Consider the following 27,787-nt stretch of genomic DNA (forward strand, 5'->3'; position numbering starts at 1 on the left):
TCTATTTAATATAGTTCACATTAAAACAATATGATATGGAACATCATTTAAAATAACAAGCAACATGAAGTAGTTTAAAACTCTTGTTATTTTCAGTGCCTTTGTGAGTGAGGTGTCAAAAGCTAGTTCATTGAATTTTAGAGATTTTTCACTTTTTAGTAAAGCTTCACAAAAATCTCAAGGCCACACAAGTTAAATAGCAATCTATTTGTCAAATTGTGTTAAAACCAATGCTCTCCCTTTTGACTGAAGTAGGCTGATAAGTTTGAAATCTTGAAATTTGTTTCAGCTAGTAACATATTATAGAAGCTTTGGGGGTTTTTAACTTGTTTTTTTTACTTTCTCTTAGAACTCTAACTTGACCTACAGCTGGGATGACCTAACTGTTCACTGTCACTGACAGGGCATTCCCATCTCACTGCTTTTCAAATTCAAACTCGTTCTTCCTTCTGCTCTTCCTTCGCTTCTTACTCTCTGGTCAGTTCTTTTCCTTTCCACAAGCTGATGCAACTCACTAAATTGGAAGAGTTCTTCCACCATTGTAAGTAATCAATTTTCTGCTATTTTAGTAATTTAAATCAGTTGACCCAATAGTGATGAAAAACAGAGATAACAGAGGAAGTGAATTCACAGCAGGCCACAAGGAGGCCTTGTGGGGTCATGGAGTACATTTTCTCCTTGGTGTCTTTTCAGCAGCATTTCTCTATTTAGTGGTCACCATTTACTAGATGACACATCCCCACAGAAACATTCTGTCCACAACATACTACTTCTGACCAATAACTGTGCATCTGTTATGACAAGTAGCTGTAATTCAGTATATAGCTACCACTTTTCACCTATTTTATACCTGAAGGAACACAGCAGCAAGAAATAACTTAAGTACAAACTGCTGGCATACATAAGTTACTAACACTGCCACTACCTTTCTGTACATCCAGAGGCTCTGGAACATGCACCATCTGTCTGAAAGAGGGGCACACAAGGAAACATCCTGTGTTAAGTTTTTCCTGAATCAAAAGGACAAAACTCATCACAGAATGTTAGGGATTGGAAGGGACCTCAAAAGATCATCTAGTCCAATCCCCCTGCCGGAGCAGGAACACCTAGATGAGGTTACACAGGAATGTGTCCAGGTGGGTTTTGAATGTCTCCAGAGTAGGAGACTCCACAGCCTCCCTGGGCAGCCTGTTCCAGTGCTCTGTTCCCTTCACCATGGTGAAGTTTCTTCTCATATTTAAGTGGAACCTCCGTGTTCCAGTTTATACCCATTGTCCCTTGTCTTACCATTGGTTGTCACTGAGAAGAGCCTGGATCCATCCTCACGACACTCACCCTTTATATATTTACAAACACTAATGAGGTTGCCCCTCAGTCTCCTCCAAGCTAAAGAGACCCAGCTCCCTCAGCCTTTTCTCACACGGGAGATGCTCCACTCCATCATCTTTGTGGCCTTGCACTGGACTGCTGGACTCTCTCCAGCAGTTCCCTGTCCTTCTGGAACTGAGGGGCCCAGAACTGGACACAATATTCCAGACGACCCATCGAATTTTTATGGCATTTGAAGTCATTCACGTGTTACCCTACCAAACATGTTACTTCTGTAAATTGAAAGAAAAGAACCGGCATGCTTGCTTGCTTGCCTGCTTCTTCTGAGACTTCCAACAAGAGGTGAGTTGTGAAAATGATGGTGATTTGACCCATTTGGACTCAATGATCCTTGTGAGTCCCTTCCAACTCAGGACATTCCACAATTCTATGATTTTTTTTCCAACTCTAAAGCGATACTTATGAGAGAAGAACAACTAATGTGTAGGCCTCTTAGAGAAGACCATCAAGTCCCCCCCAAGGCACGTCTCACCCCTAGCCGCACTTACTTTTCTTGGATGCAAGGTGCTTCCCTCGGGGCTGGAGCCGCCTGGGGAGCAGAGGGCACTGTGCAACTCCCTGCCCCACAGCAACTCCTCGCAGCAGACACCGGCACAACAGCAGGCGACGGCTGCTCCACCTGCCTTCACCGGGGCGGCCCTGCGACCAGCACCGGAGACAGTCCGAACGAAACACGCTCGCTCTCCCGCTCACAGCCTCTCTTCTCTCCTGAGGCGGCTGGTAAAGACATGAGAAATCGGTGGGAGCGCCGGTTCCCCCGGGGTTTGGCTGTGAAGACACACGCTAAACATCCTCAGAGGGGGCGTCTGAGGGGAAGCTCTGTCGCACAGGACCCCAACCGCTGCCTCCGCGCGTCCCCGCCCCGGGCCCCGCCCCGCGACCTCCCAACATCCGGGTTCCTGTCAGCTGCCGCGGCGCCGCCGCCCGCTCCGTGTGTCGGGGAGGCGGCGGGATAGGGAGGAGGCAGCGAAGATGGCGGCGACGGTGGGGAGAGCCGGTTCTTTCGGCTCCTCTTCGTCCGGGCTCGGTTCGGCTGCTGCGTTTTCTTCTTCTCCTTCGTCTGCCGCGACGTCCACAACCAACAACAACGCGGAGCTGCGGGCAGGCGGCGACGAGGACGATGGGCAGAACCTCTGGTAACCGCCCGCCCCGCCCCGCGGCCGGGGACCGGGGCGCGCGCTGACCGTTATCGCCCTCGCAGCGGCTCCTTGTTCTCTGGGGGACGCGAGGGGGAGAAGGGGGGGTCTGGCTAATCCGCGCTCCTGGCCCTCGGTCCCTCTCAGTCAGCGGGCTTGTGGGGGGGACGGGGCCTCCTCCCCTTGGCGGTGTCAACTCCTGCCCGTTCCCGTTCCCCATGCCTTCCCTTCCCCCTTCCAGGAGGTGGCGGGGGGCCGGACGGAAGCGGGACCCCCCCACCTCCTAAGCGTTGCCGTCTCTCCGCGCCAGGTCCTGCATCCTCAGTGAGGTGTCCACACGCTCCCGCTCTAAGCTACCTTCGGGGAAGAACGTCCTCTTGCTGGGTGAGAAAAGCATCCTGATCCCCTTCATCTCTTGGGCATCTGGAGCTTCTGGTGTTTAGTGCCCGAAGGGAGCAGGGGGGTGGGCTGATGGTGGCAAAGTGCTGACTTAACCTTCTCGCTTCTCCCCTTGCGTGTTTTTTTGCTTCATTTTTGGGTATCTAGTATCTAGAGATGCTTTAAATATCCCACTCATCTTGGGTACCTCGCCGTAATACCCTTACTATCCTTTCCCCAGCATAGTTCCTTGGGTAGAGAGGGCTTGGAAGGGTGTTTTTTATTGCCTTTCTGCCTCCATGAGTGGGATGCGTGCAGGTCCTTCAGCCTTTTCTGCCTCGTTCGTTCAGCCCGTGCTGCCTGCTGGTCCTTATGGTGTGTCATGCAGACACAAAAATTGCTTCCGTGGCCCGTGCCGTATCAATGACGGCTGCTCCCCGCTGGCCAGAAGGCGGGGTAGGCTGGATGGGCGTGTTGGTTGTGTCCTGCCCACATGCACCGAGCCTGTCAGCAGCAATATCATCGCCAAGTTGTGCAGCAGCAGCGGCATCGTTCACTGCTGCCGCCTTTCATTGTGTTCTCCACCCAGTGCGTTAGTCCAACCTGGCGCTTGGTAATGATGAGGAGTTACAGAATGGGACTTTGAGAGGGCGATAAGAGGCCCAGCAATTATTCTGTATTGAGAGAAAGGAGGAAAATGATATGTCAAGTAAAATTAAAAACTTCATGGAGGGGGGGGGAGAAATGGATGCTTTCAAACGTGTGCGTGTGTATATATTGTTACTACTTGGGGATTTTTGGCTGAAAGACTATTAAATACTATTAGCAGTAAGGTAATTTAACAAGCGCATCCACTCAGATTAATTAACTAGCTGCTTCTTCCTTCCTTTGCCATCCTCTGTCTTCAGAAAGAAATGTCTGTTAGTATTTGGAAGTATGGTTGCAACCCGGTAAAGATATTCATATGGACTCTATGCACCCAGTGATTCTGTGTAGTCTTGTGATTTGTATGCTCTTGGTGTTTTTGAGTTAGGTTTTTTTCCCCATACTCCTAAAGCAATCACTGTGACCCTTTTCTTCCTGTGTTGATGAGCTGAGTGGTGGCTTAAAACTGACTATGAAGGAGGAGATTGTGCAAGGATGATGGTATGATCTAGTGAACCTGTTACAGGACTTACTACCCTTTAATTTGTTGCTTTTTATGTTACATAATTAAGTAGGACATAGAGATTGGAACTCCTATTGATACTAAAGAAGGGATATATTTCCTAGTGATCCACAGCACTTTATGCGATACTTTGAAGCTAAACTGGATGACTGTCCTTGTTGGAAGATTCTTCTTCAAGCTGTGATCTTTGCCAAGAAGATTACACTCTTGTTTTTCCTCTCTCAGTAGTCAGGCAATCCTTATTACTCAATAACTGGAGACTATGCTTTTTTAAAAAAACAGAGAGGGCATCATTGATTGTTTCTAAACGCTTGCTTAGTTTGTGATGTTTAATCTGTTGTACGAAAATTTATTTTTACTCATTTATGTAGAGCTTATGGAACTACTTGATGTAAACTTTTTTTTTGACTGGTGCATTTTTTAAAAAGATGTGCAGGTTTGTAGAAGACATTATAGTTCTTTCTTAGGAGTTTTCTAGAAGGCCATGGTCCGAGGAAAAGAAAGTTTGGCATGTATTCAGGAAAAGAGCATCAGATCTGAGGACTGCCCAATGAGGACCACGGTCATGTTCTTTGTGAGAATACCTAATCCATGGATTACACTTTGCTGTTCACTTGCAAGTCATGGTGCTGCCCCTGAAGCACTCTGACACGGGAAAAGGAGAGGTCTTAGGTATTCTGTATCGGACAGATTGAGTATGTGAAGTTCTGCCCCTTCAGGTTCTCAAGCTCTGTGTTTGCAATTTCTCTCTTATCTCACCTTTCTTCTGTTTTTAAGCTTTGTTCCTTTAAATAATTTTGTACTAGTTTTTGTTGTTAATACAAATCACTTCTTGCCATGACTGTTTTAGTTTCATAGCTCTTCCAATACTGTTAAGCAGAAGTTGTAAAGCTGGCCAGCATCCTGATGGTTTTCACTCCTTTTGTGGTAGGCAAATATTTGCAGTACAAACAGTATATTGGTCAAAACTTCCTAGCTGAAACATGATATACAGTGACAAATGCATGCTTATTTTCAATACAAACTGCATTTGAAAAAATCATCTTAGCCACCAACCCTCTCTCAAAAAAAAAAAAAAAACAACAACCAAACAAATAAGAAAGAACCCTACCATTTAGTGTTATTTTGTTTGCTAGAACAAGTTTCCTAATTTGCCTGAAGCGTTTATATTTTTCAAACACTGTGTATACTTGTATTCCTAGTTGTTCTGGGAACCTGGATATGTCTGGCATGCTAATTCTGCTATTTCAGTATGTATTTTTAGCTATGTTATCATCTCATTTTTGATAACCTGGAAAGCAGTTCAAGACATCACAGAAATAAGGAAACTGGAATACCCAATGTTAATCTCTAGATATGGCACATGGTTTTGTGAAGTGAAGGTTAACATATAATACTGGTAATTTGCAACTCAAAAGCAGAAAAAAAAATAATTTTACTTCTTCAAAATTGTTTCACTTACATACATTTTTTCAATAATTATTTTTCTGTGAAGACTTTAAACTTTGGCACTGCATGTAGTATAAAAGCATTTTACTATTCTTGTATACAGAAATATACATTCTGTATGCCTGTAAACAGAAATATACAGGCATTCTTCAGTTACTATAGTTTGTGTAAACAAGTCTCTCACTAATATGCTGCTGTGGAAAAAGCAGTTATTAGCTTGTGAGAAGTGTTTTATCTCAAAAATAATTACAGCACACATGCGCTTGGTTCTAGTAGGAAGAAGGCTGTTATGTCTCCACTGTGTTAGGATTTAGACATTCATAATGGTGTGGACTAGAGATTGCTCCGTGATTCTGGGAAAGCATCTTTGACCTGTTTGATAACTCAGATTTGGATCTTTGTTCTATCATATTTAAGTGAAGTGGTTTTTTTTCTATTAATAAAATGCTTTTCTAAACAGTTCTATAAGGCAAGTATGCTCTGATTCCTTAGCAGTTCTGTCATAGTGACCACAGCTACCTCTTTTAGCTAACTATACCAGCATAAAACGTAAGATGTCCCTGCTTTTTTAAGGAAACTGGGTGCTTGCAGTGACATTTCTAGCTTCTTTTTGCAGATAACCAAAGGAGCATGGTTTTGTTGTTGCTGTTTGTTTTTTTTTTTTTTCTTTTTAATTCTTCTCCTCCTGAACTGTCTTTTCTGCTCACTAGTATAATAAAAAGGTAGCTGATCAGAGGGAGATCACTTTTTGTTAAGTATGATGAGAAAACCAATGCTTATGACTCGGAGCTCTCTTATTCATTCCTTTCCCACTTTAACTATACCTGAACCAGCAGGTGGAATAGAGCCAGCAGCTAAAAAGTCACCATTGCAGGTTACAGAGGGAATCTGTAGTGTTATAGAATGTGTGAAGGCTTGAATTCAGAGACCCAGACTAATAATTTATCCAATAGACTGCAGCACACTTTCAAGCAGTAATGTTCAAAGCCATTCCAGGATGTGCAAGAAAGCAGGCTCCCAGCTTGCAAGTGAACTGAATAGCTGCTTTCTATCTGGCTTTGTATTTCTTACATTCTCTGTCTCTGAAGTATGGTAGATTCTTTGTCTGTAATTCTAATGATGTCAAACCATCCAGTGACAGATGTATACCTGACTCTGAGTGTCTGTATTGCACCCTTAAAGCTTCTAATGAACCACTAGCATTTTGGTTTTCTTTGTGTTTTATCCCACTTGGTGATAAAGGTTTTGAGTTTAGTAGGCAGTGAGTGTTCAACTGCCTTGTGTCCACATTTTCTCTTTACCCCAGACATCTCACTTTTCAGGGCCAGGCCTCTTTGTTTGAATGTTTGAGCTCTGCCCCTGTCCAGTGGCTGTCAGGATGCTTGAGAAGAAGTTTCCACAGTCTACAGCTAATTTACAGGTACACTTTTCTGTGTGTACATGTATTGGGAATGGCTGTTATTGCAGAAAACGGTACATCCTGAAGAGCTATTTTAGCTTGCTAATTTATTTCAGTGGACCCATGGAATATAGTGAACTTCTGATACAGCAAATTGTCATGAGAGTATATAAAATCAATATTAAATCTGCGTACTTAAATTTGTACTCAACAGTATAAAAAATTACTTGTCCATTTTATTTTTTCCTATTCAAACAGCTGAAAGTTTAGTTGTGATCATTTTGTCATTACAGGTGATGAAGTACTGCTTGTTGATACTGGCCCTATTGTTCATCCCAAATGTTTCTCAATTCTCTAGTACTGCAGAAGTTAATTCAGATAGCTTCCTTTCCTGCTCTTGCAACTTCTTCACCTTTACAGACAATAAAAGCCTTACAAATGTGGCCAAGTTTTGTTTCAGTCAGCAGAGTTATACTTCTAAAGTGTCAGTTGTTTTGATGGGGCATTGACCTAGATAAAATTCAAATTGCTTTGTTTTGCAGCTCTTTTTTTTTTTTTTTTTTTTTAGAAATACTTCTTCGTAGTATCCTTCCTACTATAAATGCTTTTCCAAAAAGCCAGAAATGCATGGATGTTGTGTATTATAGTAAAACTTACTTAGAATAGCACAGGAAGTTCTGAAGTTCTTGAGTTGCATTTATTTTAATTTGTCTCTGCTTTGCTGGAGGTGCTACTGATTACTGGATCTGAAATAACCCTGAAGATGAGGAACAGAGAAATGAATTGTGCTTTTGTGTTCTTCAGGCAGGTTAGAGGCAGGAGTACCGATAAAGATGGCTCTTTGATAGGAACATGGGATTATTCTATTTTAGTAGTGAACCTGGGTAAAATACAGACTTACTGCTGTGTTAAAGGAAGAGGCTTGTGTTAGAGACGTATGCTGTTCATTTTCACTACAGATATCTCTGCAGTACTTGGCTTTTTCTGACCATGTATTTCTCCAAGCGTAAGTAACACTGTAACTACTGTACCTGTTTCCACAGTCAGACCATGTATTCTTTTGGGGCAGGACTTGGCAAAAGTCATGCTGGAACAGTTGTCTTACCATCTGCTTTCTATCATGTTGTAATGCAGAAGTGCAATTAACGTGCTTCTTAGAAAATTTATTTAATTTTTCAGTGCCACGAAGATACCAAATGAATCATGTGTGAGGAGAAAGACTTATCTGGTGGAGTAAAACAAATTAGAGAAGTTGTTTTTGTCCAATGAGTAAATTATAATTTAGTGGCAAGTTATTTGAAGACTTTATATGACCTACTTAGAGTGAACCACCATGTTGTTTTGAGGGATTCTGGAGAGGGATCTCATCAGCATAATTAATTTTGTTCTTCAGTTCTGTGAAAACAAACTAAATTTGTCTTACTCTGATTATTTTGGTCTTCTGCAAAAGGCATTCTTCAATTACTATAGTTTGTGTAAACAAGTCTCTCACTAATATGCTGCTGTGGAAAAAGCAGTGATTAGCTTGTGAGAAGAGTTTTATCTCAAAAATAATTACAGCACACATGCGCTTGGTTCTAGTAGGAAGAAGGCTGTTATGTCTCCACTGTGTTAGGATTCAGACATTCGTAATGGTGTGGACTAGAGATTGCTCTGTGATTCTGGGAAAGCATCTTTGACCTGTTTGATAACTCAGATTTGGATCTTGGTTCTATCATATTTAAGTGAGGTGGGTTTTTTCTATTAACAAAAATATTCAATATTTTATGTTAGAAATATTAGATGATGTGAATTGTTCTACCCAAAAGCTGGCTTTGTTTTGTAAAAAGTATAAAGCTAGTTTCCAAAAATATGTATTTTGGCGGTGGGTGGAAGGGATTAATGAGAACCATTATCTCTAGTTTTCTTGGCCTTGCTTGAACATATTTTTTAGAGATGTATAATTCCCACATCAAGCTGAATTTAATTTCTGGCTTTAAAAAGCAAACAAAAAAACCCCCACTTATTTAAGGAACAAGTAGGATTATAGATTACATGCAATTAAGTGCATCCAGGGCTTTTCAAAGACTTGAAAAAAAAATCAGAGCCCGGGATGGAAGATGAAGTAGACCAATAATACTGATGACACAAATGAAACATTCACCTCCTGCTTATTTGCCTTGCCATATTTGAAACACACTTGACACTTTACAGTGGAGAAATTATTTAAATAAAAAGTCAAAACTCCTATCTGTCCTGGAGATAACACATTGATTGCTCTTCCATGTACAGATTTATGTGAGAAGAAAGAGATGTCTTAAGACAAGTGAAAATGTATTTCTGTTTTCATTTTCTAAACTGAAATAAATGTGGAAATAGCATAAGTAGTAAATATTCTAAAATGTTTTAATTAAAAGTTTAGAGAAGGTCTGGAATAGAGAACCTAAGTTCTCTCTGATGTGATAGTTTGTGGTTGAACAGTTGAAGTAGCAGTTTGTAGATCAGTGCCTGCTTGCCCACACTCACAGAAGGCAATTCATTCACCTCATTGCCCATACTTCCCATGTATGGGTGACCGTTCTGCTAAATTTTTTATTGTAGCAGACCACTTAGTGATGTTCCATTTTCTGTTCAGAAAATATACTTTTTGCCTGCAGTAGTGAGAAGGGAGGAGCTGGGCAGGGGGGTGTATTACAGCTTCCTGTCTCTTTGAGGGCAGCAACAAGAAGGGTGTCCTCAATCTCTGCTGTAGGCAGAGCAGCACCTTGGACAGAGAACCTTTGAGGAACACAACCCCAAACCTGAGGAGCTCAGCAGAGAAGTGAAGGATAGGACTATGGGGACAAAAATGGAACGGCTTTAGTTTAGTTGCCTATAAGACTTAGCATTTTGTTGACAAGATGGTGAAATACTGTGTGCAAGCAGATTGGTTTGGCTTTGTTTCAACTGCTTCCTTGCTTGACTTTTCTGCGGAATTAAATCCCTCTTTTACTTGTGTTCAGCTTTGGTGTATAGCACTGTCTGGTGACAGCATCACTTCTGTTTCCTCACTGTAGTACTAATGTATAAGTACAGTATGATGTAATGGAGAATTTTAGTTCTCTAGAATTTACTCTGGAAGAGGAGGAGGTTTTATGTTACTTGCAAAAGAAGGATGCAAAATCTTAAATTTGCAACAATCTACTTGATTTTTTATTCTACCTTGCAATTCTATATCAAGAATTGTGTGTTAGAAATGTTTTGTTCTGTGAGCTTATGTATGGAAGTCAGTTGTTAATTTGATTATCACACAGTTAGAAATAAAGAAGCTAAAGGAGTTTCCATCTCAACATTTGGAGAGAAGAGGAGGATAATGATGACTCTTTTTGAAGGTGCATGAGGCCCTATTTTATATAGTGCTTCAGGAGCACTTAATATTATGAAACAGATTTTTTTTTTTTTTAATATGCAATGATGTTTAAGTCAGAGGGATATGAAATTTCCCTTTTGTCTGAAACTAAGAAGCATTACTTTTTAATATACTTTAGAGATATCCAGAGACAATTAAAAAAGATAAATACGCTTAAACATCTTGGAGTTTGTAATTTCAGATGTCATATAGTGTGTGTGTGTATGTATTTGGAATTCTTCTTTTACTATAATGTACATTATTGATTAAACCTGAAATAGCTAATAGACTAATTTTCTCACAAATATTTCCCTACTTCTCTGGTGAAGAGAAGCTTCTATATGTACTAAAGGCATTACAATAAAATGTTTGAGTTTTGAGAAGTCTTAAAAGCTAGCATTGCGTGCACTTAGAATTGATTTCCTAATGAGATTTGTAACAACTATTCAGAAGTTTTAGATAAGCACTGGTTTAAGATTGATTTGTATTTTGATGCTCTAGCTGAAGAGTAAGTACAAAGCAAAATTATACTGCTGCTCTTTTCTAGCATAACTTGATATGTTCAAAGTGTGTTGACTTTTCAGGTGTTTTATATTGAAGAGTTTAGGTTGGAAAAATAAATTAATAACAAGGATACAGATACATTTGCAGCTGTCACAATTTTAAAAGGTATATGCAACATACTAAAAACAGGACTTTAGGTTCCATCTGCCTCTACTTTCTAGGATGTTCTCTTATCCAAGAGAACTTAGCCAACTTTTTATCATTATTTGTGTGGGCAAAAAGGAGGAAGTCCTTATGTCATGTACAGTGGTCCCGGTTTTACTTTCTGACAGTTTTTTCCATAATATTGACTCTAATTTGGCTTAAATCTTTTGAGAACTCTGGATCTCCTGTGGCATAGGGCATATTAGGCTAGGTAGCTACCTTGCACCCTTGCAAGTGAGTCATCCTATTTGTAGACTACTTGATTTATGCATAGCAATAAGAATTTGGACCACTTGTCAGTATTGCTTCTAATTCTTTTGTCCACAGATCTTCTGGTTTCTCCTCTATCATCTGCAAACTCTACTATTCTCTTCATTTACCTGAGTAATTAATGGAAGTATTTCCAAACCCTTCAGACTCCACTGATGCATCATTGTGGATTTCTAGTGAATTATGAGCACTGCTCTCTGCATGCAGTAACTTGTATGACACAGTTATATAATATATGTCAGTGATCCACCTACCTGATCTTGGTGTTTTGAAATGGGTGACTGCTTGCTAAGGAGAAGGGAGTGGAGTATCTTCTTCACAGAACAGATTAAAATGCAGTAATTCCATGATGTAAGGGTGAAATGACTACTGTGCATACATGTATCGAAAGGTACTAATTTTACAGCAAGTAAACTTTTCTTTTGCTGTACTGATAAAATTTCTTTCTGTGTAGACTCTGAAGATAATTACTAGAAAACCTGAGGGGGGGGGGGGGGGGGTGTGGAATAAAATTCCAGCTCTTATTTTTGCCGTAAGACATTACCTTAACAGTACTGAACTGCAGTTTACTTCAGGCATTTGGAAATCCAGAGGTGGGCAGGAAATCACACAACACACATCCATGATAAGGGTTTGGGGGACGTATATTTCAAGTTTGCCCATATTGTCTAGCATGGGCACTTTCAAACAATATAGTTGCATAGATAATAGCATTTGTATGTTTTAGTTTAGACTGGTTAAGTGTATCTTTTGTCATCTGTAGAACTTTCTATAACCACAGATGTTTCTTAGACTTTAAGTTGCAGCTACTTTTGTTAAGAAATGGCAGATGTACTTTGCAGAAAATACTAAGCTTTCTTGGTGCAAACTAGCTATAGTCTTTATTGCCACATATGTGAAACAAACTAGTATGCAAGAGAATGTAGAGGCCAGCTGTTAAATGCAACTAGGAAAGCTGTTAAATGCAATCCCTCTTTAAAAGGAAAAACAAGTCTTACTTTGTCTTACCTTTTGGGCCTTCTACTGGCACAAATGAATTGAAACTGCCTGTTCAAAAAGGTAAAATAACAGAATGAATCATACAGAAGTTGTTGGCAAAAGTAATAGCAACTTCAGCAGCGTAACATGTTAGTGCAGCAGCTCTTAATGAATTCTCCTCAGTTATTTGCAGATGACAAATTTTAGAAGCTTAGATAGGTACTTGGGTGAGGACAGAGGAGGAATTGTAATTCACCTCTGGTAAAGAAGTTTGAACTCTTCACATCTTGGGCAGAACTTTTATTTCAAAGAATATTTTCCTAAGAAGAGGAAAATCTTGATGTATGAATAGAAAGTAGCTGTGCTTTCCAGTGTTTATTTAAAATTAGCTATAACTGTTTTCCTAGGTTTAATAAAGTTAAGAACCTAGCAAACCAACTCTTAAATGTTGAAAAAGTTAAACTGATATGACTTCCTTTTTCAGTTAACTTCATTTAACCAGATCTTAAGCTTTGGTTCCAGTCTTATTTTCTCTCCTTTTTTTTTTAAATACCTTTGTATTCCATTGAGTAAAATCCCCTTTTGAGAGAGTTCTAAATCATAGTCTTCTAAGATGAGCTTAGTGTGACTTGAACTTCACTTTAGAAAGACTTTATTACCACTTTGCTTGCAGTTGCGAGAGTTGTTTAAGGTGTTTAACTACTCCTTGAGATAATTTCTTAAAGATATGTGTAAGACCCTATTTCAGATAGGGTCATTAGTGTCATAATTGCATTTATCAATAATTAGAAATAAGATTTGCAGCTGAGGCACATACTTTGATCAGATGGATGAGTTGGGCAAAGCCCACCATAATTCAAAACTTTAATGAGCTCAGTCACCCTGTTAGTATATTATTTCCTTCTTGCCCCAGGTAGTTTTTAATATGTAATTGTAATTAAAGATTGAGTGGTATTCAACTTCTGTCTCTCCAGGTGAAGATGGAGCAGGCAAAACTAGCCTAATAGGCAAGATTCAAGGAATAGAGGAGTACAAAAAAGGAAGAGGAATGGAGTATTTGTATTTAAATGTTCATGATGAAGATAGAGATGGTAAGTTTGTATTTCTAATAATATCTTAAACTTTGAAAGCAGTGGTTCAGTGGTATGATAGTTGGAATGACAGTGGGATGTTTTTCTTTCTTGGTAATTTGCAGGAGTCTAATTTAAGCAATGAATGATTTGCATCATGAGGAAGTTTCTCAGTGTAATTCCTTTAGTAAATACCATGAATGACCACTTAAGTGTTAGAGGAAGAGAGGAACAAGTCAAAAGAAAAGGCTGAAAGGACCAGAGAAGCAGTCTTAGCTGCAACATTCTGAATGGATGGTAGGCAAAAGTGCATTCCTCAAGCCTAGACAAAAAGGTGCCTAGGCTCTTATCTTGTATCTCAATTATTGTAGCTAGTATTTATCTTTTTTGCCATACAGAGGAGCCTTTATCTTGGTGGTATCGGAATCTGCAAGACTGAGTATCATATATTGATGGGTAGGAAAATGTGCACAATATTCAAGGAGATTTTAAAAACAAAAAAACAATAACAAATGCATTTGGAGGAAAAAGAAAGTAAAGTAGAAACTGTGTTTCAACTGGCTTGAGTTGGCTGATGGCTAGAGGGTAAACAAGATGTGTAAGATCGACATCCCAAATACCTGTAGTTATGGAATGGATAATTGATGCTTATATGTGGGAGGAACAGGGAAAAGAGTATGACTGGGCACTGTGGAGGCGCAATGAATTATCTAGAGGCAATACTTGTAGAGTGAGTGGAGTGTGAATAAGGGCATGCTCAGAGCTGTGGGGAAAAATGAGGAGTCTTGTCCATGCTATAAGGACAAATACAGATAGAAGGAGAACTGGAAGAAGTTGGCCTGTTTTTTTCTGAAATTTCTTAATTCCTGAGTTCCATGTCTGGCTATTGGTCTTAAAAATAACTTGACCAGGGTTAAGAGGTTTGGGAGTTTGGTCTAAATGTCTTCCTCAGAACTTCTGTAAGAACTAATAAAAACTTTCCTGAAGGAAAAATGTAATTACATTAAGCTATCTAATATTGCATCACCAGCTCTTAATTTACCACAGAAGTGTCTCTGAATATTAGAGTGTGGTGTTTTTTGGGGAAAAAAAGCAGTGGAATGGTCTATTGGTATGGTGATTTTCCTTTTGCAAATCTGAAGAATAACTTCTTGCATGCTAGGGTGATCTAAATAATTTTAAAACTTGTAGTTCTGCTCCAGTTTTCTGAAGGACTGAAGTACTTCCTGTACTTTAAAAGTGATATAGGTATATCACATTGGAGTTTTGAAGGGGAGATGGCAGTCCTTGAGAGCTGAGCAGACTAAGGGCTGAGAAGGAATGGCTGAATTCACCCACTTCCCCCCTTCTAAGCTGCATCTTGAAGAAAGCATTTTCCCTCTCTAAAATGGTGAACATTAATTTTGGAAATGTTGAATGCTATCTCTGGATTCTCACTTTCAGATAATGTATTTAAGTTCTTCATTTACCAGCCATTAAACATCAGGGTTTGAAAGGGGGGAAGAGTCTCCACAAGCTGCAGTTTGCTGTGTTATTATGTATGTTTTATCAGTTGATTTAACGTGTAGTCTGCTTTCTTCCTTGTATTTTACATGTCCGAAGAAGATTTGATAGCCGTTACATAGTGGATTGTTTCAACGAGTCTTGTAAAATGTTTTTTTCTTTTTTCGTAGACCAAACAAGATGTAATGTATGGATTTTGGATGGTGATCTGTATCACAAGGGTCTTCTTAAATTTGCAATGGAGGCAAGCTCTCTAAAGGACACTCTAATTATGTTGGTAGTGGACATGTCTAGGCCTTGGACTGCACTGGATTCTTTACAAAAATGGGCAAGTGTTGTAAGAGAACATATTGACAAGTTAAAAATTCCTCCTGAAGAAATGAAAGAAATGGAACAAAAGTGTGAGTATTCTGCAAATATGTAGGAATCCATTTAAATCAAATATGTTTAATGCTTTCTGAACTGTTTAATCTCTCCCTTGCAGTCTTTTTCATTATTTGGAAATGTTACTTAAAATTAGGAGTTATCAAGCAAGTCAAGCTTCTGATAAGCCTCAAGTTGCTATATGAACAATACTAGTATTTCTTTCTAACAAAAGTACCTTATACCTTATTCTAGGGGGAAAAAAAAAATGCTTTCAGAATGAACATAGATTTTAAAGAAATACAGTTTGTAGCCATGCTGTGATTGAGTAGCCCATAAGGTGACAGTTGTAGATACTCTGGAATGGGGGAGAAGGTGTTGCTTGTTTTGTGTATTCTTTTAAGAGAGAGATTATTTTAAGGAAAGTAACATCCTTGAGAATCGTATCTTCTGCAATGAGAACTTGTTTAGGAGGGAGGAGCTGAGCTCTTTTGGGTGTGGTTTTTGTTTTGATTTTGGGAGGTGGTGTTAGTGTGTGTGTGTGTGTGTATTAAGCACCACCCCAAACAATTTCAGGATAGGATTTTACTGGATGGAAGTAGTAAGGACACGCCATCTCTGTTATTAAAAATGTGTAGGCTGATAGTTTTGCTTCTTCACTGAGTGAACAGAATAGGGAAACTCCACAAAATCTGGAAAATTTAAGTGTTGAAGTGACTCAAGAGGAGTAGCTACTCATATAAAGTTTTGTCTGATCTCTTGTTCTTTTATCATCTAGTCTAATTCTTATATATATATTGACGGTCTGCCTGTTGGCTATAATAGAAGCCCTGGACACAATCCAGATAGGACTGGAAGCTGTTTATGTTTTGAACCTCCTGGGATGTGACTTCATGCATTGCTGGGCTTGACACTGCCAGGAGGAGGAGGGAGGAGTCTTGCTTGCCTGAATTTTGGCTGTATGGTCCTACTTTATTCTTGTGTCAGTCTCAGTGGTCCTGAGAGGCCCCTGTGAGCTGATTTAACTCGTTCGGAGGACTGAAATCTGCTGCGGGTTTGTGTGTGTAGTTTTCTGGAGGCATGCTGCTGTGTTTGTCTTCCAGTTCTAGCAACTTCACTCCAAGACCGGGTGAGGACAAGTGGTATGGGAAGGCACTAGGGGGTATATGGCAGCTGTGTGTGAAGGGTTGGAATAGCTCTTCCTGTTACTGAATTCCACTGTTTCTAATGAAACCTTGTGGCCTGGTCATTTTAATAGTGTCTCTAAGGAAGACCTGAGATGGTATTCCACAGTCTTTGAGCTGTGATATACCACATTGGTCCTGCTTTTTACTGTTTTCTTGTATAAAGATTAGTATGTTATGATCACAGCAGGACTTTTAAGAAGCCACTGGAGGACTTCTAGCACTGGAGCAGTGTGATTTTTATTTTAGCATGCAATTATCCCAGAACAGACAGCATGCTGTGTACAAAAGATTCACTTGAGTGGCTGGTGTATCTTGATGAGAACTTGGGAAGCTCTCAGACCAGATTGAAGTAGCAGCATTCCCTGGATAAAAGCCTAAGTTGACTATTCAAGCAGAGGTGATAATCTATGCTTGCGCTTTTTGTTATTCTGAGCTCCAAGATATGCGGAAAACTTGAATAATCTTGGCCTAATATTTCAACGCCCTAGAGAAAGAGATGTAAGTCTTGCTCTGTCAATTCAACTAATGCTTTTCTAGATATGAACTCAAAGGGCTTCAATCAGTTTAGTGTAGGTAGAGATAGATTAACATACAGGGTATTTCAAAAAGATGGACCGAATTTAATATTCATTTGCTTTGAAATTGGGTCCATCTTTTTGAAACACCCTGCAAATCAGGACAAAGCAGTAAGAATGTCCTGGAGTAGTTAGCTGTTAGCATGCATGACTCAGCTCAGTTGACTTGCTGCCTGTTTTGTTTTTTGGTATTTTTTGGCTGAAACAGGATGTGCTGCTCATGGAAAAGTAATCAGTAGTGGGTTTTGGTAGAATCTTGTTTCTGTTGTGTGAAACAGGACATGTGATGCCTAATATTGCATCTCTAACCATAGAATAGTAAGTGACTGTGTAATTGGAGGCTTGGGTGTATGCATCTGAACCTGACAAGAGAGTTACACTTGTAACTTTTTTTTCTATTTTTGTTATATTCTGACTCTCTGTGCTAAATTTTATAGTATCTGATCTATTCTAAAAGCATACCAAATATTTAATATCCTATTAACTAATTTTAAAGCTAGTTAATAACTAATGTTTGTGTATTCTATTATTTTTGCTTGTTACTACTGTAGATTCACTGTACAGAGAGAGCGAAGTGTGGACAAATGGGATTTGGGTAAAACCTGGTGTAAGGTAGCAGCTAAGCAATATGTGTAAGGATTAATTATGTTTATTCTATCAGACCATTCCATTAATTTTGCCAAGAAGAATGCAAGGAAACTTACATCTTTTAGGAAATGTATCAAGCCGCAATAGTTAATAGCAACTGCCTAGTGGTTCCACAGTGATCATATAAAAATGGGTTAATATTGTACCTATGGACAGTTTCATCTGATCATGTTCTGGCCGCTGATAAAGCAGATGTCAAACTTACTAGTTCTCCCTTGTGTTGCACAGAGCACACAAATAGTCAGCCCCTGGTGTATGTTCAATTCTCTTCAACATAAAGAAGCAGAAGTACTATAAAATCAACAGTGCTAGAGATCAATGGCAGTGGAAATCATTGTTGAAATAATAAAGTAGCTTATCTTTTAATGTAACTTTTTTTACTTTCAGTGGTAAGAGACTTCCAGGAATATGTAGAACCAGGCGAGGATTTTCCAGCTTCTCCACAGAGAAGAAATACTTCATTACAGGAAGACAAAGATGACAGTGTGATTTTACCCCTGGGTGCAGATACACTAACATGTAACTTAGGCATTCCAGTAGTAGTAGTTTGTACAAAGGTTTGTTCGCATTTCAGGTTTTTTGCATATTTTATTTAAGCATCTCTGTCAGTTGTGGATTTGGGGTGGGAAGCACATGGTTCTTAAATCATTTTGAATACCTTGCATAAGAATTCTTTAAAAATGTTAATGTTGAAGGTTGGTTATCTTCTGGAAGCCCTCACTGCATGTTATTTGGGGATTAGTTTCTCCTTCAGTTTTACCAGTTTTCAAGGAATTGAGGAATACCTCAGACCTGGTTTTGCTCACAAAAGTGAGCTAGTCAGTAAAAAACTAGATCTCCCCTTGATCTCCACAGTCCTCCTTATTCCACAAATAATGGTTTGGTAGGTTTTTAAAATATTTTTGATCTTTTTCTGAAGATTAATACATTTGAGGGTTCTAGTTAGCAAAGTGCTGTTCTATTAACTTTCCTCAGTTCTTAGAGTGCTTCTGTGATCTGTTTTGGTTTCTTTTAGATATGTAACTATATTCTTAGTCTAAACAAAAAAATGATGTGCTTCTCTTGTGGCTTGTTTTTTTTTTCTTTTGCCCCCGGCTCTTCAGTTCTCACAGGCATTAAACATACCACATCAGCAGCCTCTTCTAGTCCACAGAGAAAGAATAAACTTTTTGATGCATATACTGTTCCTTCACTGGAAGGCTAATCCCCTCATTTGAAAAGCACGTTTTTCCTCACCTGCTGGCTCTCTATTATTCTTCTATCCCCTCCTGCACCCCACCCATTTTTTTTCTGCTTTCACATTTATTGATTTTGCCTCCCTTTGCAAAGGGCTAGTTAGTAACTCAATAAAAAGCTATGTCCTGTAACACCACAGTGTGTATAACAAACAAAACACAAAAAAACCCCCACCACTGGGCAGCAAATGGTGGTGTCATTGAGTGAATCAATCTTCAACAGAGACTTGGGCTTATTGCATTGGAAGGGGGTGGGGGAGTGCATGAAAAATGGCAATCACGTTAACTCCCAAGTTAGTGGTGACCGCAGTACATGCACATCAAGTTATATATTAAAAAAAAAATGGTCCAATTGTATTTCTAAACTATCTTAGCAGGTTTTTGTGTTGTGTTTTCTTTTTTCTCTGCACCACCCATGCCACTCCATCCCCCTTGCCCAGTTGTAAACTTGAATGTGTAGCAGCACTGCTATTTCAACAGATAACTGGAAGTGGTATATTAATTTTGTGTTTATTTTGACAGTGTGATGCCATTGGCGTTTTGGAAAAAGAGCATGACTACAGAGATGAACACTTTGACTTCATTCAGTCACATATTAGACGGTTTTGCTTACAATGTATCCTTTAACACATCAGAAAGAAGATAATGACTCTACTAAATCTTTCTACTAGGAGCTTAAAAGAATACTTGCATCTGTACCAAAGTGGGACGCAACTTCTTTACTGTAGCAGTGGCAGTCTGCTTCAGCTGCCCCTACAGGCAATGTAGAATTAAACTTTTCTGGTTTATTTTCTTTTTGGTTTTTTGGTTTTTTTTTTTTGTTTGTTTGTTTTTTACAGAGCTGCAAAAGTCTACCATGTTCCCTTACCATGAATTTCTTTGCTTGCCTTTGTTTCCATATTTAGGAGTTAGTTCGCAAATCAGCTCATCTTAATTGACAGGCTCCCTAAAATAATAAGATAATTCATTTAAGTGTGATCTTGCTTCAGATACAGATAAAGAATGTGTCTTTTTGACCCAATTATGCAGTCTCTTCAGGGTTCAGTAGTTCCACAGCATAAGGTGATGGATGGATCGATGGATGGATGGATGGATGGAAGGAAATGTGGATTGCTGTAGGAAAGATCCAATGGCTTCTCTCGTGTTGGTACAGACACAATGCATATAAGCTGTTGCTGTAGTATTATTATTTTTAAACTTTATTTTTTTTTTCTTAAATAAGTGTATAAAATACTGTTTAGTGTTGTTTAGTCAGCTAGACATGCTGAGGTCTAGATTTTAGATGCCAGTAACATGCCTACATTGTGTTGTCATCACTTGTGCTGTGGTAAAGAGAAGTTTAGATGCTATTGGAGAGAAAGCAGTTAGCAGATGGAAAAATTATTTCAAGAACCTTGACCTCAGTTGAGTACTAAGATGGCACATCTTTGAAAGGGCTTCCAAGACCTAATTTTTTAAAACAGAATTATGGGTAATTGTAGTGAGTCATGTAGATGGAGGAAGAATATGAAAGATTAGTAGGAATTAGTCTGTGTGATTGTATATAGCATGTGCAACTTGGAATTCTATTCTAAATTTCACTTCAATGGGAACTAGATCCCATTGTGTAGCTTTATTCTAGAATTTGAATTGCATGCATGTAGAAATAAATCAGGGGAGTTGGCATTTTTATAATCCCAAAGTTAAAATTACTCAAAACTTCCCTCACTGCTTTTATTAATCCTGTGTATAAACTGTGTTAATGTGATACCAAACCATGCTGGCATACCAAGCACTTTCTTGGTCTTTTAGTAACTGACACATAGCACAACTTTTTTGCCTTCATTTCGTTCAAAAGCAGATCAGTGTATAATGTGAGAATTTGCTCCCCTAATTTAAAAATCCAGGTGGGGGAGTGGAAGATCTTCTGGCCTTTTTGAAGCTACTAGTGTTAGTGCTGTAGTGTCTGTGTTGTAGGATGGGATAATGACAAGATATATAAGGATAATGGCATGAAAATATTTGTTCACTAAAAGCAGAAGACAGTTGTGAAGGCATCGTAGTGAAACCACTGGTATTGTGGGCTTTGAAAGTAAAAAGAGCCTGTACTTTACTGAAAAAGCAATAGCTGAGTTAGTCTCAAAGAACTGCAGAAAGATGTAAATTACTGAATAGTTTATTTAAAGAATTAAGTGGTGAAAGTTGTTTGGCCTATTTGATTTTTTTTTTATTATTATTCCCCCTCTAAATTCTAGGAAGTAGACAACCTTTATGCTAACAAAAAAAGTCACTTTAGTATCTCTTACTAACCACTAAACTGAGTTTTCTTTAACAAGTTTATTCAGATGGGGCAGCACTTATTTACACTTCAGTGAAGGAGAACAAAAACATTGATTTAGTGTATAAATATATAGTCCAGAAGTTGTATGGATTTCCTTTCAATGTTCCAGCTGTGGTTGTGGAAAAAGATGCAGTATTTATGTAAGTTATCTGCATTATTGTGTCTATATGGCTACAAAATGTATTTGTGCAAGACACTAAACAGCATTTAGAATCTTTTTTGTTTATGCTTTTTAAAGTTCCATTTAACATTCTCATGAGTTGGAGTGTGGTGAGTGCTAGTGGATTGAGATTACAAATACTTGCTGTCCCAAAGAGAAATGCTAAACCCTCTTCTCTGTTGTGGTGAACCAATCTCTAACTAGTTGTACTAGTCAACAAAGGGCTTGCACAGGAGGCCAGGAGCTCTGACAACTTTCCTGGCTTTCAGTTCTGTGCAGTTCAGGATTGCACGCAAGAATAACCTGAAGCAACAACAGAATTTAAAGCCAGATAATCCTTTATCTAGTCCTGCAGGTTGGGATAATGACAAGAAGATAGGAATATTGCACGAGAACTTTCAGACACTAAAAGCAGATGACAGTTTTGAAGATATCATAACAAAACCACCAGTCAGAAAGGTGAGATATTTTTTGACGTTCAACCTCTTATCTGTTTATTTACATGTCACTCTTTGACTGTTTCTCTTTCTTTGAAGCTTTGCTTCTAGCTTATCATAAGCTTAAGCTTATCATAAGCTTCCAGTTTATCTTTTTTTCCTGCCACTGTTACATTGTTCAAGACTACAAATGCGCTTGTTTTGCATTTAATGCATATTTGGTATTGAGAAGTTTAAGTGTCATTTAACTATTGGTCAGGTTGAGGTTTTTTTAAGGACACTCCATGTTGCTTGGAGTTGCTTGTAACTTCATAATGCTTTCTGTTTCCTTTGCAGTATTTAAAATAAGAAAGCTTGACACAATGCAGAACCAAAAATAAATATGTGAAAATGTGTATTTTCTCTCTCATACTATTTAACAAAAGGCTTTGACAGAAATATCTGAAAACACGTGGGCTTGTTGAACAAAATGCCAACAGCAGTGGACCACATGCACACAGAAGTTATTGAAGGCAATATTTCTATGGCTTTTTCTAACAAAGCTAAGAATTTGGGACTGGTCATATTTCCAAGTGTGAATTATTTTAGCTGAGAAAACTAAACCTATGTCCTTTCTGGAATCTTTAGAGGAAAAAATACAGTAGTAGTATGTTAGATTTTTCCTTGGAAACTTAGGATTTAACTGACAGGTTTTTTGCATGCTTATAATCTTCAGGCATGGATTATAAAGTTTGATATTGGTATTTGCCATGCTTGTTGTGGCAAAGGGCATGCGGCGAGTGTATTTGGAGGGAGAGTGCTTGCAATTCAGTGCACAGACCTAGGATCTAAGATGTCTCTGTCCAGTTCATATACAAGTCTGATACAATGCAGGTGCAGAGTCACTTTTGCCATAGTTATCTATAAAACAATACCAAGTTTGAGCCTTGATAAGTTAACAGAGACATGAGCATGCTGCAGAATGCGTACATGTGTGAACATCTGTTACAGTTCCTGGCACCCCTTAATGTGCCTTGTAACCACTTTAAGAGTTCAGTAAAAGAGTAATTAATGAACTTTTTAATGGTACAAGTACATCTAGAGACTTGTTTCTGTCTGCCAGGTCAAAGGAGTTAATGATACTTCTATTTCATGTCTAATTAACTTAGCTGTAATGGAATCTTGAGATAGTGGTCTTAAATATAGAAAATGTGGTCTGCAGTCAATATGGTATTTTACACATTGACTTCATTATTGAATGCCGTGGTCATATTCATGGGGAGGGATAAAAGGGAATTTTTTTTTAGTCAAAATTATGTTAATATTTTTGTATTGCAGTTTGTTCATGAAAAAGAAATTGTAGCAGAAGATGACCAAGTGTTTCTTATGAAGCAGCAGGTAAATTTCTGTCTCTAAAACAAGCAGCCAGTGTTTCATTTAACAACATTCTCAATACAAGCTTGATTCTGCATTCTTAGTTACTGCAGTATCTAACACTACATGGGTTTGTTTGTTTTTTGCAGTCACAGTTGGCGAAACAGCTACCTACTGCTGCAGGAAGGCCAGTGGTTAGTAATAAAAATGTTAAAGGTCATCACATGAAAATTATTCACTCTCATATATTAGAGGGTTGCTTGTTTAAATTGCGCTATCAAACATTCTTTGATCTAATTTTTTAAACTACATTTTGTTTAAAGTCTACATTGTATACTGTTCTAAAATGATGACGCTTCTTCACAGCTAGTCACGACAGCCTCTACTGACAGAAAGGACTAAATGTCATGGCTTTACTTTCCATGTGTTAGAATGCATCTAAGCAGTTAGCTGACTCCCCTTTCTGTCCCAAGAATGTGCCAGGGAGCAAACCATGTTGGCTGAATTGCCTTGGTGAGTTTTATATCCTAAATTTGGCACTATCTCTGTAGGAATATTAAGACTGGCATAAAATTAAGGTCAGATGAAAACTATGACATCATCCACATTTAAATGTACAAATAAAATAACTAAAAAGTAACACAAGTTTAACGGGGAGCATGTGATATTATAAAAGCAGTTTTACCTTTTAGATTAACTGCAGTTTTGCAGAAACATGACTTGTTACCTTTGAAGTTATGAATAATGCTTTTTCTCCTGGGCTGCATTTAGTCCTTTCTACAGTACTGGTGATATGTGTTGTCTTTCCAAGAAATTTGGTGTAGTTCCTCTATAATCTAATCAGTGCAATTTTCATTACGATCAGAAGCACTACTGAGTAACAGATAAATTTTCAGGTTTCCCATTGAGATAAATGAAAAGCTTCGCTAGTGCTTTAGTTGCACTAAAGTTAGTATCTGTAAGAATGTTACACAAGTGTGAAAAAACTCATACACAATCAGAAAAATCTAATTGTATGTCACTTCACTTGCATGGGACTCTGCATTATTAAAAAAATATATTAGGAGCTGTGAGAAATAACAAAGTGCTTAATTTCATGTATCTCTTATACTACATTATTTAATTTTGTAGAATATTGATTAGTTCAGCTTTGGATTTATTGTTTTTTAATAGGATGCCTCTCCAAGAGTTCCTGGAGGATCTCCTAGGACACCAAATAGATCCGTATCATCAAATGTTGCCAGTGTTACACCTATCCCTACTGGGTCAAAAAAAATTGATCCCAACATGAAAGGTACCTTTTCTTACGAGGGCACAGACAGAGTTGGGGAAGTAAAATAGCTGTTTTGCCTGCTTTCTTTAATATGCCTATTGAGATTGTCTAATACACTAAATCAGTATTTACTTAGAAGAGTTTTGGTTTGGTTTTGTGTTGTGATCTTTTTCCCCTTCCCTCCCCTTGTAGCTGGAGCTACTAGTGAAGGAGTCCTGGCGAACTTCTTCAATAGTCTCCTGAGCAAGAAAACTGGTTCCCCTGGTAGCCCTGGTGGTGTTGGTGGCAGCCCAGGAGGAGGTGGCACTGGAGGTGCTGGCAGCAACTTACCACCATCAGTAAAAAAATCAGGTATCAATAACGATAAGAGTGAGTGGTGGATCATTCCTATTAGTATAGTTTATCAGAGGTATGAACACTACTATATTTAAGTGAATGTTTTATTGGATATGACTTTTGCTTGTTTTCAGTGCACTTTAGTATTGCCTTTTTATGGCTCTGAGGATTAAAGAAAAACTTTCATGTAGCTGTTTAAGCATTGTGTCCATGTGACTTCTTCATTTTTCCTTTGTTCCCTACCATCCCAATAATGGCTTCTGCTATAAGCCATTTTTAATATTTTTCAGGTATATTGGAAATTAATTTCAAGTTTATTTTTTTAACAATACTGTAAGAGTTAAAATAACTTTAAATTTTCTTTTGCTAGTGATGTATCTCTGATGTGATGAAGGTTTTGGTTCATTGAGTTTGGTGACAGCCTATAAAACTACTTTTGTGTTTTCTGTTGATAGCATTTTTTTATATGACATGACTAATAATTTGTATTCGTCTAAAAATCTTTAATAGTGACTGCTCTAAATGTAGATGCAAGACTACCCTGGTGCTTCTTGCTATTCCAGATTAAAATGTTTCTGTATAAATTAATAACCTACCTATATCTTCCCTCCCCCCTTTCTCAGAGGTTAGTAGTGCTGTGCTTAGGTGTTTCAATGGTACTTGACATTAGAGTTTACTTTTATGTAGCAAGAGAAAAACCACCTCACTTCTCACTAACATTTTGTTTAGACTGACCCTGAATTTATTTTAGATGCATGCACTTCCCTTTTCTACATGCAAAGCACAGTTGGCTGAGCAAAGTTTCCGAGTACTTCCTAACACGCTGCAGGCAAAGTCAGCAGCACTGGTTTGAGCAGCCTGTGGAGACAGTTCACACAAATGCAGCTGACATGAGATGAGATGCAGAGAGCACCCACTGAAAAATCCTGTGGGGAGTGGCTGTCAGCAGGTTTGCGTGATGCCAGGCAGATGGACACAGTGCTCCAGAAAAGTCCTGTGTCTGAGGCTGTGGCAGAAACTTCAAGAACAGAATTAAACTACTAAGGAGGAAAAAAAAGTTCTCAGAAATGTCCTGCTGTGCCACAAGTGAAGGGTTAGGGTGTAGCCAGTTTATCGTGGCAAAGACTAGGTTTTTGAAGGAATTCCCGTAAATAAAAATGTTTGGCTTAGATGTGGCCTCTTCACCTTACTTGTTATTTCCTGTCTTGTGTTTAGTGTTATCTATAAAATTCACTTTTAAGATCTGAAAATTGGCTGCTAAGATGGTAGTTTGGGATTTGAGAATTACTTTTTCTCAATAGCCATGGGAAATTCCTCTGCTTATTTGTTGCAAGATTCCCCGCTTCGATTCAGATATGGAAGTAGCTCACTTTAAATGATGTGAAAAACAGCACAGTACATCTGGCAAAAATTAGCTTTGTGGGTAGTTCCTATTAATTTGCATTGTCAGAAAGGATGCTGGGACATTGCTAAAACTACATTGTTAGAATTTTCCTTTACAGCCTGAGATGCTGTGCAGACTTGTCATGGCATTAGACTCTAATATTCTGTGCTTCCTTTTCCAATATCGTCATCTCCATTCTTGCGGTAGAATATGGAAGAACAGAAACCTAGACAGAGGAGTAAGAGTTAAGGGTAAAATGGTGGGGGGAAAAAACTGTGTGTGTTAAGCTTGGATCAGGTCTACATGTGACTGCACAAACATTTGTGCTGTACCAAGTTAGGGAGGAGGTGAGTGAGGAGAGAAAGGGATTTGCCATCCGCAGGTCTGTCTGCGGCAGTGTCAGGTTTATGCTGAGCAGGTATGTAGAACTGAGTTCACTGGTCTGTGGTGAAACTCTTGATTTACTACATTCAGAATTATTTAAAATACATATGATGCAGAAGATCATGTAGAAGTGTTCATAACTGCTAGCCTTAGTAGACTTTTCTGTATCTTGTACTTTACATTAACTCTTCATATGTTGACATTATATAATTATGGAAGCTTCTTTAAGAAATTGGAAATATAGAAGGATGTGATTTTTCTCTCTCCTATTTCCTTTCTGTTTCTTTTGGGTTTTGGTCTTATGGCTTTACTCTGCATGCAAAGTGTGCTGTAACAATTTTTAGGATTCGTATGACGCAAAAACAGTTCTTCTGGTTTCCCTTTTTTGGTCAGTTTGACAGGTGCTTCTTGAGAATTAAAGATACTATAGGCTTTCCCAAAACTGTTTCATGAACATGACTAAACGATATGTATTTATTTTGTAGGTCAGAAGCCAGTTTTAACAGATGTTCAAGCAGAATTGGACAGAATTTCACGAAAACCTGAAATGGTCTCTCCTACAACACCTACATCTCCCACAGAAGGTGAAGCATCTTGAAGACACCAAATAAAATCAATTGTTCGGTTTTCTGGGATAATTAAAACTTGCCTCTGCCTCTTCCTTCAGTGACTGGAACTAAAGAACTGAAATGTCTTTCAGAACACAAAGAGTTGATGTCTGTTTCTTTCATATGTGTTGCCCAGCTTTACAAAAGGGAGCTGTACAGATGGAAAACGGTTATCACATGTAGGGGTACTGTTCACAGTGCAAGAATAGTAAATTAATTTTTTTTTCTGGGTTTTGTTGAAAAGTCAGTGTAATTCTGTAAAATTGCAAGTATGTTCACTTAAGTGATAGGGGTTGCTTTTAGAGCAGGAAAACTGATACACACCACAGGCGCTTTTCTCCCAACCTGTGAGAAAAGTTTAATGCCATCTTAAATAGATTAACATCTACAGGAGAGAACTGCTCACTTTGGGAAGAGTAAAATTAATTGCACAAAACTATAAGAACAAAAAGTTCCAATTACACTTGAACACTTAATTTGGAGTATGGTTAAGAAACTGTTGGATCTCCTCTGAGATCTACACTGCATTCAAAAACCCATGCAAAAATATAAGACGAAATTAGTGGCCAGATTTTTTTTCTTTGATTAATTTCAGACACTGAATAAAAGATGTATAAAGAAAAAGCAGAGGTTAAATGTACAGATTATCAGTATCTGGACTTGTCTATATATATATGGCTCAGCCTTAATGTCCCCCACTATGTTTCCT

The 27,787-nt window shown here is 38.5% G+C and overlaps 1 protein-coding gene across 4 annotated transcripts; it reads left to right on the plus strand.

Annotated features, from left to right (window-relative positions):
* The first annotated feature begins 2,345 nt into the window (after positions 1–2,345).
* Positions 2,346–27,786, plus strand: DYNC1LI1 (dynein cytoplasmic 1 light intermediate chain 1). Of its 4 annotated transcripts, none has more exons than XM_080339899.1 (13): positions 2,346–2,525; positions 2,836–2,909; positions 13,217–13,333; positions 14,986–15,216; positions 17,976–18,145; positions 19,346–19,439; positions 21,139–21,283; positions 21,651–21,762; positions 23,058–23,117; positions 23,243–23,287; positions 24,267–24,387; positions 24,559–24,717; positions 26,956–27,786. In XM_080339899.1, exons 1-13 carry the CDS (start codon positions 2,362–2,364, stop codon positions 27,066–27,068), a joined length of 1,605 nt encoding a protein of 534 aa, XP_080196025.1. In that variant the 5' UTR covers positions 2,346–2,361; the 3' UTR covers positions 27,069–27,786. The 4 variants fall into 4 exon arrangements, with proteins under 4 accessions (XP_080196025.1, XP_080196026.1, XP_080196027.1 ...); XM_080339900.1 differs by having other exon boundaries at positions 21,148–21,283; XM_080339901.1 differs by lacking the exon at positions 13,217–13,333.
* The last annotated feature ends 1 nt before the right edge of the window (position 27,787 follows it).

This window comes from Nesoenas mayeri (assembly GCF_963082525.1).
Source record: "Nesoenas mayeri genome assembly, chromosome: 2".
Lineage (NCBI taxonomy): Eukaryota > Metazoa > Chordata > Aves > Columbiformes > Columbidae > Nesoenas > Nesoenas mayeri.